Below are 15385 nucleotides of genomic sequence, written 5' to 3'. Positions count from 1 at the left end.
TAGAGAGATAGAGATAGATGGAGAGAGAGAGAGAGAGAGAGAGAGAGAGAGAGAGATGTACCAAACAGAGAAAACTAGTTAGGCAGGCAGTCTCGCTGTTTAACAACTGCTGGAAATAAAGTGCAGCCAGGTATAAAAAGGAGATCTGTCACACATTTCTAGATTATGTCTTTCCCCAGGAAGACTTTAAGTCCCTACCAACTCCTATGTGACCCAGCCAGGGTCAGTGTGACACATTGGAGGTCCAGAAGATCCAATAGCAGTGAGGATCTTTTGAACATGATTTTCCAACCAGATCAGATGACACTGTTGACAATACCATGTTGTTGATATTGACAAAAAACAGTAAGAGAGCAGTGTGGAAATTGTGAAAAAAATTTGGTTACAAGTCGCCAAAAGTCCCTGCTATGATGTGTTTAATCCTGCGTAATCTGTTTAGAATACACCCAGTTTAAGCTCTGGTTTCTAATTGGTGCTACACTTTTTTGAAGACCTCCTCTTGACAAAAGCCAAGGAGTGAGGGGGTATACCTGGAATATGATACCTGGCCAAAGTTAGAAGCCCAGTGCCACCAGGACTGATTGCAATCTTGGACAAACAACTTAAGCACCCTGGGTCTCTGTTTCCTTATCTGTAAAGTGAAGATACTGGGGGGGGGGGGGGTGCAGAGAGGATTAAATGAGTTGCAATTAGAATAATGCTTGGGACAGAAGTGCTCCATAAACACTTGCTGGAAATGTTGCTGCTGTAGCTGTCACTAAGGCACAGCTGGAACCTCAGATGGCCAAGGGGACAGGATCAACCAGACCACCTGAGATCCCCCATACACAAGTCCTGTTGACAGCATACCTAAGTGGGCATCTGTACTGCACCATGAGGGCTGGTTAAACCCTGTGTGAACCTTTAGTCAGGAGGGTGAGAGTTTAGAGATGTGATAGTGGCCCAGAACTGTCGGCAAAGGACAGACAGGTGGAGGGAACACCACTGTGGACACACACCAGACACCAGAACTGGGGACAGTCTTCCGTGACATGCTGTCTAGCATGAAGGCTGTGCATGTGGACAAATACATCATGCAGAGGGTCCTGAAGAGTGATTTTAGACAACTCCAGGTTCACTTAGGAAAGCCAGAGGTATAGTGGGTCATTTGGAATCTTGGGGGTATTGGCGTGCCTGTCAAAGCATAGCTGGCCTTTGTACGTCTGTCACAGACAACAAAAACAAGCAAAACCTAACCAAAAATGGCTTTGCTCAATCAGTTAAATGCCATGCCATCCGGCTCAGCCCTTTGAAATCCACAAGCATTTGCTGTGTTCTGTCTCTCACCCTCTCAAGGAGCTCATGTCCAGTGGGCAGAGGTGAGATAAATGCCAGTGCTGGAGTCTGTGGCCAGCGCCTTGTCGGAAAAGGAGACACCTACAGTGTACTGTAGGAATTGCGTGCGGGGTGTGGGAAGTACAGGGAATGCACGCAGTACTGGGATGGGGGGCAGGGAGGGAAATCTGGTGCTGAGAAGAGACATTTGGGGGGTGTGTTTGGCATAGAAAGTGGTCTGGTTTGTCCGGGGTGAACCAGTATATGGAAGTGCTCGCTCTCTCAAACAAAAACAGAAGTAAAAATAGAAAGACTGGAAATGGAGGTTGGAAATCACAGATGCTTGAGGCACTGCAGGCTGGCAGGGTCGGGGGACCAGAAGAGGGAGTGATGTTCCAGGTGCCTGAGTGAAGGGTGGGTTTGGAGCCTGATGGGTGAGGAAGGCAAAGGTGTGGTCCCCTGGGGAGAAGGGGCAGCTGCTGATGGGAAAGAATCCTGACGGTTCCTACAGGCAGGCTTCCGGCCTGGCTGGGAGGCTCCCTTAGGATCAGAGCAGGTGGCACCTGAGGCTGGGGGGTCCGTGGTTTTGCTGACTGCCCTGCTCTGCCCCACAGATCGTGGCCTGGGAGCAGGAGCAGCTGAGCCAGCCCGTCTGTTTTGATTGCTGCTGCATCGACCAGTCTCCCTTCCAGCTGGTGGAGCAGACCACGCTGCACAAGGCGAGTGCTTGCTGACTGCTCGGGGCTGCAGCGCGGGCAGGGGAGGCAGGCGGGCGCGAGGCCCACACTGACCTGTGCTCTCCACACCCAGACTCACACGCTCTTCTCGCTCCTGGGCCTTCATCTCGCCTACGTGACCAGCATGGGGAAGCTCAGGGGCGTCCTGGCGCTGGAGGAGGTAATAGCAGTGGGTGGCACTTGAGCAGTGGGAGGAGGTTGTGTGGTCACTCCAGGAATCCCCCTAGGTTTCCCTCTCTGTTTCTCAAGCAGAGATTGGAGGGCAGTTGGAGGCAGCAGGTGGGAGGCAGACACCAAGCCTATTGTGGCCTCAGTCCTCCTCCCCAGGTGGGCCTCCTGTGGTCTTCCCTGGAGAGTGTGGGTTTGAGATGGGGGTTCAGGCCTTAGGCACAGTTTCCTGCGGGTGTGCTATGGGGAGGAGGGCAGAGGTGGGTTGTAGCTGAAGCAAGGCCCATGGGGGTCTGAGTCGGGGGAACAGGAGACCGCCGCTCTACAGGCAGCTTTTGTGTCTTCTCCCTTTCGTTGCTCAGCCCTTCTCTCCCCCCACCCCCGTCCTTTTGCCCTTCCTTGTATGCTCGTCTCTCACGTCTGTTTTCTCCCACTGCCCCATCTTCTTTCCTTCTCCCTCTGCACCCCAGCTGCAGAAGGCCATCGAGGGGCACACCAAGTCCGGGGTGCAGCTCCGCCCTCCTCTTGCCAGTTTCCGGAGCACAACTTCAACTCGAAAGAGCCCTGGCGGACCACCCCCTCCTGCAGAGGGCTGGGGCCTGCCCGAAGACGGAGCCGGGGCCCCAGGAGCAGGAGATGTGGCACCTGCGCCCCCAGATTCCCCCATGCCGTCACCCTCCCCCGAGCCCCCTCTCTCCCTGGCCCCAGCCAAGGCAAGGGGCGAGCTGGAGGCAGCCGAGGAGCTGGAGCTGCTGGAGAGTGCAGGGCCGGACGAGGAGCTGGCGGATATCTTGCAGGGCCCCAGTCTGCGGTCCACGGACGAGGAGGATGAGGATGAACTGATCCTCTGACCGTCACTCTGGACTGTGCAGACTGCTGAGAGGCCCATGCCAGAGGGTGGATTCGCACGCGGCGGACGAGAGGCCACGTCGATACTTTGGCACCCCCCCACCAGGAATGCTTTTTTAATGTGAGAGTGATGATCTTAAAGGAGTCAGCACTCAGGCAGAGAGGAGCTTGGTCAATCACCTGGATTGCTTGCTCCAATCCCAGGCGGGCAGGTGCTTCAAACCCAGGTGAGCCCCCTGGTATTCCATGGGGCTTCCTGCGTCTCCTGCTGTGGGGGTGGGGAACACCCTGCCTCCTTTATCCCCACCCCCCACAGTGCCCCAGCGTTCTTGTTCCTGTGCCTCCCTGGCCTTGCCTGCCTGTCATTCAGTTTCCAAAGCGTGTGGCTGAGGGGAAGCCTGGAATGAGTGTGGACCTTCAGGTACCACATTGGAGGAGGAGATGGGACCACCTCATGGTCTTGTGCATTGACCACCCTGGGATGTGCCTCCAAACCATCCACGGTTGCTTCTCTGGGAGTCCCCCAGACCTCCCACATGCCCACACTCCTCACCAACTCCACAGACCCCACCCTGGCTCCCAACACTGTCTCCAGTCCAGAGCCATGACTAGGGTTGTGAAAGGCCAACCACATTCCCCCTCCTCTGTCCCCTGCTTCAAGCAGGGAGATGCAAACCAAGGCACTATCGAGGGCCGCCTCCTAGAAGAGAAAGGCCGCCAAGGCTCCACGGGGAAGGGGCAGGTGTCTTGTTGGTACCCCATCGTGTCCGTGGTATTCTCCGAGTCCCACTGGCAGGAAGCCCTCCCTTCACATCACAGCTTCCTGGGCCTCCGGTTTCCCCAGCTGCTCCCTGAAGATGCATCCTTGTTCACCCCGCTGCGGTTATGGACTGTCCTGTAAGGGTCAGCTCTGCCTTGGAGCCACTCTGGCTCGGGCTTCTCCTGCGAAGCACCCAGGCTCTGAGCACAGAAGGCCCTGGGTCACTCAGACACTTCCTCAGGTGCTTCCTGCAGGGGTGGAGGGTTGGAGTGCAGGGAGTGGCAAGGTGCAGAAACCTGGATGCACGCCCAAGGCTCTCCTCCACCAGCCCCGTATGCCTGTTTTGTTCTGCAGTTGGGTCCCTCTCTAACATTCTCCTGCTGCCCTTCCCCCGTGTCCAGTCTTCTCCATCACCCAAATAAGACACTCATAGCCAGAGGATGCCACCACATTGTGTTTAGTGTCACTGAACACAGCCTCTGGCCCTCTCCAGCATCACGTCCCTTCCACCTCCCCAGGCCAAGAGAGAGACACTGAAGCCTGAGAATGGGGACTGACGGTGGGCACAAGCCCGTGCCCGTGTATATATGCTGTTTATGTATATTTATATAGACTCCTCTCTGTAATAATATATGTCATAGAACCTCTCTTGGGCCTGGGATGGGGATGTTACATTAAGAAAACATGCTAAGACTGGCCCTTCCCAGTCCTGGAAGACAAAGTGTGGGATGGATAAGCAGGGGCAAGGAGAACACAATGAACTCGTTCCCCAAGATCCCCTCCTCCATACATGGGTAGGAAGCTGTGGGGGCAATGGAAGGGGAGGAATGGAAGATCTGGGTTTTCATTTAATAAAGTCAATTGAAAAAGAAAGTGCATAGGTCCCCCCACCCCCAAAGAAAATCATTTAGCAAGAGCAGTTTCATTCACAGGAATAGAAAAACAGCCCTGCTCCAGGACTGCTGTAACACGTGCTGCACAGCCTTTAACCCCAAATAAAAAGCAACCCTTCCCCACCCCCCAGCAGCCTCTTCCTGCACATGCCCCTCCCCTCCTGCTAAAATAGGCTAGAAGCAAACCCCATGCACCCTGCCCCAGCACCAGGGAAGCAGTCCCCCCTTCCAAGAAGAGTCCCCAGATGGTCCCGGGCCAGCTCCTGGGGTCTTCTCTCCCTTCAAGGTGGGTTGGGGTGCCTCAGAACGGCACACCCCACCTGCTGCCTCCAGACCGCGGCAGTGTGCCAGCACCCTGGCAGTGCCACGGCCCTGCTCACGTGTGAACCCGAGATCTTTAGTCGCCTTTCCTCAGGAACCATTTGTCTTCTTAGGCAAGGGAGAGCGGGAAGAAAGCTGCTCGAGTCTGCCCTTCCTAACTCCCCAGGGCCCTGAGCAAAAAGCAGCCGTAATAATGAACGCACTCGCTGGACTGGACACCCACTGAGATCCGGTGAAGACTATGGAGCACTAAGAGACGGAGATGAAGAAGATAGAGCAGGTTGCACAGGCAGAGAGACCCCCAGGGAGAAGGGTGACGTGAACATGCAAACCCCCACAGGGCCTGTGGCAGGAGACTGGGCATGGTCGTCCTGGACCACTTCCCAAAACTCCTAGATGAGGTGCTGGTACGCCAAGTCAGGAAACATCCATAAACACAGCGGCTGCCTCCCACTCAGGCAGCGTTATCTGGGATAAGTGACTGCTCAGCCACGTGGGCTCACCACACCTACTCCTAGGCTTCCTCCAAGCACCAATCGAGATGACCATCATCCCCCTCCCCTGAAGACACAGGACTGCTGCCCGTATGTGTACAAGTGTGTGAACTTGATGTGGAAAGGCAGGGTCAAAGATGGACAGAAACCCCCCAACTCTCAACCTCCTCATTTCCAAGCAATCACAGTCCGGGACTTAAGGGTAAGGGGTGGTTTGTGCCCTGGGGACAACTGTGCTCCCCTCCCAGCAGAGGACCAGAGCATGGGTAGGATGCTGGAGCCTTAGATGGGCACAAGGAAAGAGGAAAGCTGGGCAGTGAACCTCTCAGGCTTCTCTCTGCCCCAAACACTGCCTATGCCAAGGGCCAGGGGTGGGCTACTACTGAGAGAGGGGCCAGGCGCTTGCCAGCTCTCCTCTGCCCATCCCTGCAGTCATGTGCTCTCACAACAGTGCTGGCATCCCATGATGCTCTCAGCACCTCTCCCCCTCCGCCCACCCCCTCTGCCACCCGAGAGTGGAAACAGTGTGGGCAGGCAAACTCGTGCCTCACTGTAAACCATCCTGGAAGTAAGACTGCACAGATTCTCCTCTCTTCCTCCGACAGGCGGTCTCGGGAGGGAGGGAGGACACCGTGGAGGACATCTTAGGAGTCCTGGGAGGAACTGGCGGAGGGACAGAAGGAGCTGAGCACCTGCCTGGCCTCAGCCGCCAACCCAGCATAGCCTACGGAGTGACAGCACCAGACTCCTCCCTCCACCCTGCTCAACCCTGAGTCCCCAGTAAGTTATAAAAATGTAGAAAAGGCAAAGAGAAAAGTGTAAACAGCTCCAGAGAATTAGGGGTGGGTGGGGGGAGACACAGCCTCCATGCTTCCCCCCCCACTGGCAGGGACACCTGCATCCTGTGTCAGCATATCTGAGACGGATATCGCCTCACCCTCAGGGTCAAGGCTCCTGGAGCAGGGGACAGAAGAAGGCAGAAAAAGGAGCAAGACTGGAGCAGCCAGCCCCAGCTGGGTCTTTTCCCAGATCCTGAGAGTCCTCCTTCCAGCCACATTAGTTCTTGGTCTCATCAGTGACCCTCTTGTCTCTGAACAGGCCTTGCTGTAAGGAGTCACGCTTGTGCCCCCAATAAACCCCAGTAGCCACGTCCACCTTCTCCTCGAGTCCTGATCTTAGAAGCCCAGTCACCCGCAGAGGGCAGCCACACCACACTCAGCAGGCTGTCAAGGCCACGTCAAGGCCATGTCCAGCAGCCCCTGAGCTCTGCTGCTTGCAGTAGGGAGGGGTTGGGGCCACAGCCAGAGGAAACAGTTGGGAAAAGCAAGAGTGAAATGGAACAGAGGCATTCAGACAGCACAGCCAAGGCTCCTGGAAGACGACATCAGGGAGTGGAGAGCTGCGATCCAGTCTCCAGCACAGCCACTGCATGCCCCTGTCCTCAGGCTGCACACTCTGGAGACTTCATGGGCACAGACTTGGAAGCCCCGGGCTGTGGACCCCTTCTCCCACAGCTATGCCAAGTTCACAGCCTTCCAGTCGCCTGGGTCTCAGTCCCCAGACCTGTGGTTTCTGGAGTTTAAGCCTGGATGAAACCCAATCCCGGTCCTCCACTTGCTGGGCAAGGACTGGAAGCTCCCAGGTTCCCCGCTGTCTTCTGCCCAGGTTCAGCTGTGCTGCAGGGGGTAGGGAGGGTACGGGTTGCAGCCATGCCCCTCAGGCAGGAGTGGAGTGGGAAGAAGCTAATTGTTGGCCTCACCCTCCTCCTCATCGAAGGACTGCACACCCGAGGATGTGACGTCAGACACCTTCCGACTGAGAGCAGTGGACATCTCAGGGTCTTCTCGCGGGGAAAGAGACTCCAGGTCCCGGCATCCCGCATCCTCTTCCTCCTCAGGGGCCAGTGGCCTCTTTTCCTCCTCGGCAGAGCCCCTTGCCAGGTCCACCCCGCCCACCCCTGGAGCCCAGTCAGTGTCTCCCCCCAGCAAAGGTGGAGGCTCCTGAGCAGAGTATCCCGAAGCAGGTTGGGAAGGTCCCATGTCATGCAAGCTGGGCTGTGAGTCATCAAATGCAGGGCCAAGATAGGATCCTGTAGCCGGAGAGGCAATGAGGGACTGGTCGCTTGCTTCCCAGGCATCCGATGAACCCAAACAGTACATGCCCTGGGACACATAGGAGTGAGGCCAGCCGTCCATGGGGGCTTGAGCAAGGCCATCTGTAAAGAGAATGAGGGTGGTTGGTGGGCCACAGAACAGCAAAGGCAGTGCAAACAGACAGCACCAAGGAGTGAGGGGAAGGCAGAAAAGGTACATGGAGTAGGGGACACGGTGGGACAGTTGAGACAGGCAGGAAGCCTTGAAAGAGCAGAGGTGAATGGAGGTTGCCTAGATAGCTGGAGAGGCTTTTGAGGCCATGTCTCTCACCCTGACTCTCCATCAACTCCTGGTAGTTGTCACTGTAATTGCAGCCCAGTGGCTCCTGGGTAGAGTTGACACTCATGTCCTCACCATCCATAGACGACCAGGCCATAAGTGTGGCTTCTGAGATAGCAAACTGTTCCATGACGCCTGTGAGAAGAAACACTGTCACCACAAGACACCTCCAAGGACTTTCAGACACACAAATGGGGCAAGGGTAAATCTTAGTGCAGCTAACTGTTCCACAGAAAAGCAAGCAAGTCACTGATCTAATTTTGATTTTTCTAATAGCCCATCTAAGAAAATTATAAGTAAACAGTTGACATTCATTTTAATAATATATCTTATTTAACCCAACATATAGTAAGCATTATCATTTCAACATATAATCAATATAAAATTAATGATAGTTTATATTTCCTTTATACAAAGTCTTTGAAAGCAGTTAGTATTTTACACTTACAGCACATCTCCATTCGGACTAGCCACATGTCAAGTTCTCAATAGCCACATGGGGCCATTGGCTAGTGTATTGGACAGCACAGCCTTTGCATATGCCCCGAAACAAGGCAAAATCGTGGGGGACTTCCCAGAAGGCCAGATTTAAGATTCCTAGGGGGAAAGAGTTGGGGGTCTTCTGGTGAAATATCCTAAGGGATTAAAATGAGGGATTTCCAGAAGTTTAACTTTGAAGGACTTTAGGGATCTTACTATTGGTGGTCAAGGACACAGGAAGCTACATGGAGGCGCTAGATCAACAAAGAGTATCAGGGGCTTGTGGGTCTACAGTGATATAAAGCTCAGGGACTGGAAGGAAATGGGAGGGTACCACAGTGGGAATGGCTGGACTAGCGGAAGGCATGAGTAAGTTGAAGCTTACGTTGCTACTGCACTACCCGACCTCCCTAACTGTCCTCTACATGTCTGCCCCCTCCCCACTGATACTCCTCCTACCACCCACACCACCAGCACGAAGACACTTCCCCTGTCTGCCAGACCTGTCACTCTTCCTAGGTGTGTGCACAGGTATTCCTGCATGCTTGTCATCACATCTGTACTACTTTCCTGGAGTACAATTAGCCCTCTTCCGTAGATCACCACCTCCCCACCCCAAATTCCCTTCATCACCAAATGTTGTCACAAGTAATGAGTCTAGTAAGTGAATTCATGGCACAAAATGCTAATGGACAGAGTCTAGAAGAGATCCCCAAGGGCTTTTCTTCTTGTACTTCTAGAAATATGAGCAGAAGCAGAGCCTTTTAAAGCCCAAGGCCCTATGTTCTCCCCTGTACTAAAGGAATGCAGGGGTTGGACAGTCCCACAACATGGGAGAGAGGGGCCCACAAATCCCATCTAATTTTCCCTTTTCGGAGATGGCAATAAGAATAGGCTTGAGGGCACCTATTAGGATGAGAATTAACAATTCAGAATGCTTAGATTTACAGCTGTTTGGGGAATGTAAGGCTATGGTCAACACACGGACCTGGCCAATCCTGCCACAGGGGATCTGGCTAGAGGATCAGTCTCTGGCCATCCCTACGACTGTCTCATGAGGGTTCAGAATACAAGTACCTGCCAGAAACCGCGCCTCCTTCTCGCCATCGCTGAGGTCAGAGTAGGCGTCCGTATCCCTGCGCACGGCCTCGTGGCTGTGTTGTGGTTGAATGGCTGGTGCCTTCCCCCAGCCCTGCCACTCAATCATGTGGGCTACCCGGCCTTGCCCCATGGCTGTGGGCTTTGTCACATGGTCCTTCATGCTTCGTGAGATCCCTAAGGAGCCAGACATTCTCCACATGGTCCAAAATGTCACACAATATCCATGCCAGGCCCTGCCCACCAGCACCGCCCCAGTCACATGGGACGCCATTCCACTGGGGCATGTATGAGGGTGCATTGCAGGATGGGAGAGGCCGGACACTAAGAGATCAGGAGTGTGGGTGTCCGGCCTGCGGGAGCAAGGGGATTAGGACCAGGAGGCTTTAGGTATTCTCCTGCGTGGGGGCGTCCCAGGTCAGGAGTCTCACCTGAGAATGACGACTTGGCCAGGGCCCCGATGCCGTAGGCGTTAGAGTTTCGCTTAAGCTTCGGAAGAATGGAAGTGGTGTCCTCCATGGAGAGCTGGGATAGGAAACATGGGAGGCAGGGCAGAAGAATAAGAAGGCAAGGGGGTGCCTTAAGTATGGAGGAGAGTCCGTGGTTTCCAAGAAGGACATGAGGTAGGACAAGTGATAAGAAAAACCATCATTCCTCCCAGTCCCAGGGAGGCATGTGCCCCAACCACGCTTGTAAACCGGAGGGCAGATAGAGAATGCAAGGACTCTCACGGTGCACCATGTTCTCTGGGAGCTCTAAGGGAGAACACGAGGAAGGGGAGTCAGGGTAGGTCAGGGGAAGTAGGGGCAGCTGTACTCACGTTGATGCCATCCCAGGAGAAATCCGTTCGAGTTTGCTGTGAGGAGAGAGGAAAAGGAACGGGTATTCCAGGCACTTCCAGGATTGCAAGTAGCCCACCTTCCTCTGAGGGACTTCCAGAGGCACGGAAGTGGGGAGGCGGCACCCCAGTGGGCAACGTTTGGCATGCGCTTTGAGGAGAGCAGAAAGAAATCTTCTGGAAAAGAGCTAGCGTTTGGGATGCTGCCTTGGGATTTCCAGAGAGAATTCAAGGGCCAGGCAGCCGGAGAGGGGATCTTTGTTCCTGACAGTTCTCAGAGTCCCTCCGAGGTCGCTGAGCGAGGGGACTGAGCAGCGAGGGTCTCACCTCTGTAGACGGCCGGTGGAGGCTGCTCCCGTGCAGTGAGCTGGTGCTGTCCATGTTGATTTGGTCGGCATCCTTCAGGCCCTTCCAATCCACTGCGATCACCTCGTTCCCTGCGGTGGCCGGAAGGTTAGCTGCCCTCCTGGGCCCCCCTTGGGCGCTCCTCTCTGCAGGCGCGGCCGCGCGTGAAGACCAGCCCTCCACACACCACTCCTGACCGCACCTTCCTTTTACGACCCTACTGTTCCCAAGGTTTTGGCGAGGGAAGTAAGGATGCTAAACCAACCTGCTCCTGTTTCACCCAACTGAGAACAGCACACCCAGAAAACAGTTATTTTTGGTTGCTTAAAAACTTATCTGGCCGGTGCCACGGCTCACTAGGTTAATCCTCCGCCTTGCGGCGCCGGCACACCGGGTTCTAGTCCCGGTCGGGGTGCCGGATTCTGTCCTGGTTGCCCCTCTTCCAGGCCAGCTCTCTGCTGTGGCCCGGGAGTGCAGTGGAGGATGGCCCAAGTGCTTGGGCCCTGCACCCCATGGGAGACCAGGAGAAGCACCTGGCTCCTGGCTTCGGATCAGCGCAGTGCGCCGGCCGCGGCGGCCATTGAAGGGTGAACCAACGGCAAAGGAAGACCTTTCTCTCTGTCTCTCTCTCTCACTGTCCACTCTGCCTGTCAAAAAAAAAAAAAAAAAACACAAAAAACTTATTTGCTGCTGTCTACACAGGGAGGGGTCCCGAGTTCTCTTTGGGGGTTTCCCCTGGAGCCGGAATTTTCACTTGGCCATGTCAACAACCATGGGCAGAGCATCCCCACTGGGAAGGGAGGAATGTGCCTTCTCTAGTGCCCCCCATAAAGTCAGTGGGTCCTTCTGACAGGAAGAGGACTTGGCGCCAACAGAGGGAGGGTTGGAAGCCGGAAGCCGGGAGAGTGGAGGAAGAGAGGGGTGAGGTGGAGACTGCATACCTGCCAGCTGGGAGCCAGGTAAGGGATATAAGAGCAGCGACAGGACAGAGTGGACAGGGAGGAGGACTTTTAAAACAGGCCTGAAAGGCACAGGGATTCCAGTGTGACAAGGCAGAAGCTCCTGGGAAGGAGTGACAGGGTTTGGTGGCTGACTGGGAAAGTGGAGGGCTGGGGCGCAGGGTGGTAGCTTCTGGAGCAGCCATGGGGGTGACGGCAGAAGGAGGCTGCCCCACCATCCACCCTAAGATCCTGCAGACACGCGAAGTTTCATGGTTCCGAGAGGCCCACTTTTGGGAACAGGAGGATGGGAGGAGGCACTCCTCACGCGAGAGCATGGCAGGTACCCATGGCGGGGGGTTTCGGTGCATTGGACCCCGCCAAAGTCGGCCTGCTCTCCCTTGGGGCTCCAGGGCAGCGGCCATATGGGTCAGATCAGAGGCTGCGGCTGGAGGGGGAGAGGAGAGCTGGACCTCTGGACACAGACAGCAGGAGTGGGGCAGGCAGAGAACCATCTCTGAGGAGAGGAGAGATGGGGGGGCACAGTGGGAGAGAAGGAGGGGAGGTGGCCTCGGTGGGAGAGGGAGAGCTGAGTCAGAGCCTCAGGCGGTAGGGAGTAGAGGTGACTGCCGAGGAGGAGGGGGGTATCCATGGAAATAAACCGGGTCTCAGAGAAATCAGGCTTCCGGGGAGTGAGTTTGTTTGTAATAATAATACGAATTATTCTCTCAGCCTGAGGTCACTGAGCTCGTCGTAGGCGGGAGAAACTGGGAGTTGGAAAGGGGAAAATTGGGGGTTTGGGGAGAGGGCTGGATGAATTCCTTGAGCTACAAAAGTGGAGTGGGGGCAAGGGGGCGGTGGCTAGGCACGGGCTGAAGGGAGCCGACGGAAGGACGCCAGGCGCCGCTCAGCCCTCCCCCAGTCAAAGGTAAATAAAGAGCGGGCCCCGCCCCGCCAGCCCCCGCGGACAGGTGCAGTCGGGTCCCGGGCCCCACCCTTTCTGAAAGGGGGCTCCCCACCCCTCTCTGTCCCTCCAGACCCCGGCCTTCTCCCCGCGTCCCCCCCCTAGCCCAGCCCAATCCCTCCGGGAGTGGAACCCGTGCCCCCCAGGGAAGCACCGGGCTCATCCCGCCCCCGCCCCAGAGGGAAGACGCACGTGAACAAAGCCATTCGGGGGAGGCAGGAACGACGGAAAAAGACAGCCGAGAGGGAAGGCGAGGGGCAAAACACCCATGCCAGATGGAGGGCGGCTGGGGGTGGGGGCGGGGGCGTGCGAAGGGCCCGGGCGACTGAGAACCAGGCAGGGGGGCTGCTCCACCCGCCCGGGACCGAGGCGGCGCCGGGGACGGCGGAGTACGGCGGAGGCCCCGGGGTTTGGGGAACGGAGCTCAGCGCGGAGCGCAGGGGCGGCGGAGGGCGGTGATGGAGAGATGCCCGGGAGAGGCAGCGCGCCTGCGGGAGGGCCACGGGCACGGCCAGGAGCCGGGATGCACGCGAGATCCGGAGGCGCGGGCGGACAGCGGGGAGGACGCGGGGAAGCAGGGGTCGCGAGCAGGGAGGCAAGTGGAGGCGCGAGGCAGGGCCGGCGGGTGCGGAGCGAGGGACCCCGAGGGGCTAGGGCGGGTGGGGGAGGGGCCAGGGGACCCCCGCGCGCCCGCGGTACCCACCCACTGTCCGCGAGCCGATGCAGCCCATGGCTCTGGGGGCCTCGGGGCCGGGCCCTCACCGACTCGGGGCGCGCGCCGGGGGGAGCACCGGGAGCCGCGCCGCCGCCCCAGCCGCTCTGCAGCGCCGCGGCTGTCTCCGCTCGGCTCCGCTCCCCCCTCCCCTCTCCATCCCTCCCCACGGCAGCCTCAGTCGCCGCCGCCGCCGCCGCCGCCGCCGCCTGGCTCCCCCGCCCCGGCTCGGCTCGCTGGCGGCGGCCGGGGAGGGGGCGGCCCGGGGATTGGCTGCTTGCGGTCCCTCCCCACCCCTGCCTCCGATCCCCGCCGCGGGGCGGGCTGCGGGCCCTCCCCCACCGGTACCCCTCCCACGCGCCCAGCCTGCTCCGACCTAGCCTTGAGCCCAGGGCTGCTCGCCCGGGGTCCTGCCGGTCACCCGGAGAAGGCCTGGCTGGGGTCCCAGCGGAGGGGTCTGAAACCTGGGGCCCGCCCTTGGGGTCTGGTGGGTGGACTTTGAGGCCAGGTTTGGGGTGCCTGAGACAAAGTGGGGAAGGGGTGCGACTAGAGTCGTGGATGCCAGATTCCGCAAACACTTGTTTTCTCCCTGGGCTGCATCTGGGACACACACACACACTGGAGCGTGATTGGATAGACTTCGGACTGTTCTGCGGTTGGTGTGCGCTATGTTGTCCATCCAAACAGATCGCGAAGTCTTTGCTGATGGATCGTGTGTGATGCTTCCCGGGGCTCCGTGCTCGCTGGACGCCCGGGATGGAGGAGGGGAGGGCAGGGTTAGGGTTAGGATGGAGGAGTGTGATGAGCATAGTTCAGTCGCAGCTATAGTGGGTATTAGCCTACTCAACTTTTCGGAGCCCCGGTCTGCTGGGATGAACGAGGGCGTGGGTGTCCTGGAGCAGTCGTGGGAGTAGAAGAGAAGCCTCCGCGTGGGGGGAGTGGGCCAGGTAGATACCAAAGGCCCCTCCCAAAGGGAGGGAGCTTGGGGCTAAGCTGATAGGGTTTAAGGGGGCACTATACTAAAAGCAGCAAGAAGTCAAGTTCGGAAAAGCTGCGCGAGAAAGAACAAGGAGAGCCTTCATTCTGAGCAGTACCCAGAAAGCCCGAAGAGAGCAGACCAGGTCAGCAGGGAGAGAGAGAAGGCAGGAGCCGGTCCAGAGTCTGCCGGCTCCCCGTTGGCTTTGATGGCCCGTCGGGCACGGCAGAGGGAGAGTGGGCTGTGACAGGGCAGGGGAGCGCCAGTCTCACAGTCTCACCGGTTAGATGAGGATTGGGGACTGCAAAGTGTGGAATCTCAGGTGAGGACGTGGGACAGATGCTTAGCCTGTTGTTTGTTGCTGTCACAAATTACCTGAGACCGGGTAATGAATGAAGACTGGAAGTTTATTTGGCGTGCAGTCTGGAGACTGGGACGTGACCAAGAACACCGCCCCAGATCTGCGTGGTGTCTGCTGAGGGCTTTCTTGCTGCAGCAGGCAGGGCAAAGGGCGTGGTGAGACAGAGCACCTGGGCTAACCTGGGTCTGAGAAAACCACTGAGGTCAGGGGGGGATGGGGACACTCACGCCCTTATCCCACTCTACTCCCCTCACCAGACCCCACCTCCAAATGCCACTAAGTTTGGGGATTAAGTTTCCAACATAGGACCTACTGGGGGACATAGTCAAGCCATAGCAGATACTGTTAACCTAATTGCAAATCTGTGAGGCAGAATTATGGAGAGAAAACCCATCTCTGGTTTAGCTGCATGAAGAAACAACAACCTAAATCTACATGTAGAAAGCCAAGGGGGTGGGACTGGCATTTGGCAGTGGATTAAGCCCCTGCTTGCAGTGCTGGCATCCCACATGAGCACGGGTGCCAGTCCAGGCTGCTCCACTTCCAATCCAGCTCCCTGCTGATGTGCCCAGGAAAATAGTAGAAGATGACCCAGGTCCTTGGGCCCCTGCCAGCCACATGGGAAACCCATATGGAGTTCCAGGTTCTTGGCGGTAGCCTGACCCAGCCCTGGTTGTTGTGACCATCTGGAGATAGAACTAGTGG

At 57.1% G+C, this 15385-nt stretch overlaps 2 protein-coding genes across 11 annotated transcripts in view; one reads left to right on the top strand and one right to left on the bottom strand.

Moving 5' to 3' along the window:
* The window catches only part of CLCN1 (chloride voltage-gated channel 1), a 34043-nt gene extending 29342 nt beyond the window's left edge, over nucleotides 1-4701 (top strand). For all 10 annotated transcript variants that reach the window (XM_089329612.1, XM_002711951.6, XM_089329613.1 and 7 more), the window contains 3 exons: nucleotides 1929-2033; nucleotides 2125-2211; nucleotides 2690-4701. In XM_089329612.1, the coding sequence (XP_089185738.1) occupies nucleotides 1929-2033; nucleotides 2125-2211; nucleotides 2690-3070 (573 nt within the window). In that variant the 3' untranslated portion in view covers nucleotides 3071-4701. The remainder of the gene's footprint in view (nucleotides 1-1928; nucleotides 2034-2124; nucleotides 2212-2689) is intronic.
* Nucleotides 4702-7139: 2438 nt separating this feature from the next.
* FAM131B (family with sequence similarity 131 member B) lies at nucleotides 7140-13499 on the bottom strand. The gene is made up of 7 exons (XM_051849011.3): nucleotides 13335-13499; nucleotides 10712-10821; nucleotides 10367-10402; nucleotides 9978-10071; nucleotides 9526-9723; nucleotides 7960-8103; nucleotides 7140-7751 (listed from the first exon to the last, which is right to left on the bottom strand). Exons 1-7 carry the CDS (start codon nucleotides 13360-13362, stop codon nucleotides 7279-7281), a joined length of 1083 nt encoding a protein of 360 aa, XP_051704971.1. The 5' UTR covers nucleotides 13363-13499; the 3' UTR covers nucleotides 7140-7278.
* Between the last annotated feature and the right edge of the window lie 1886 nt (nucleotides 13500-15385).

This window comes from Oryctolagus cuniculus, chromosome 3 (assembly GCF_051225735.1).
Source record: "Oryctolagus cuniculus isolate XC-2025 breed Fujian yellow rabbit chromosome 3, ASM5122573v1, whole genome shotgun sequence".
In the NCBI taxonomy this organism is placed as follows: domain Eukaryota; kingdom Metazoa; phylum Chordata; class Mammalia; order Lagomorpha; family Leporidae; genus Oryctolagus; species Oryctolagus cuniculus.
The sequence above is the reverse complement of the archived record's forward strand: the minus strand, read 5'-3'. Positions and strand labels throughout refer to the sequence as shown.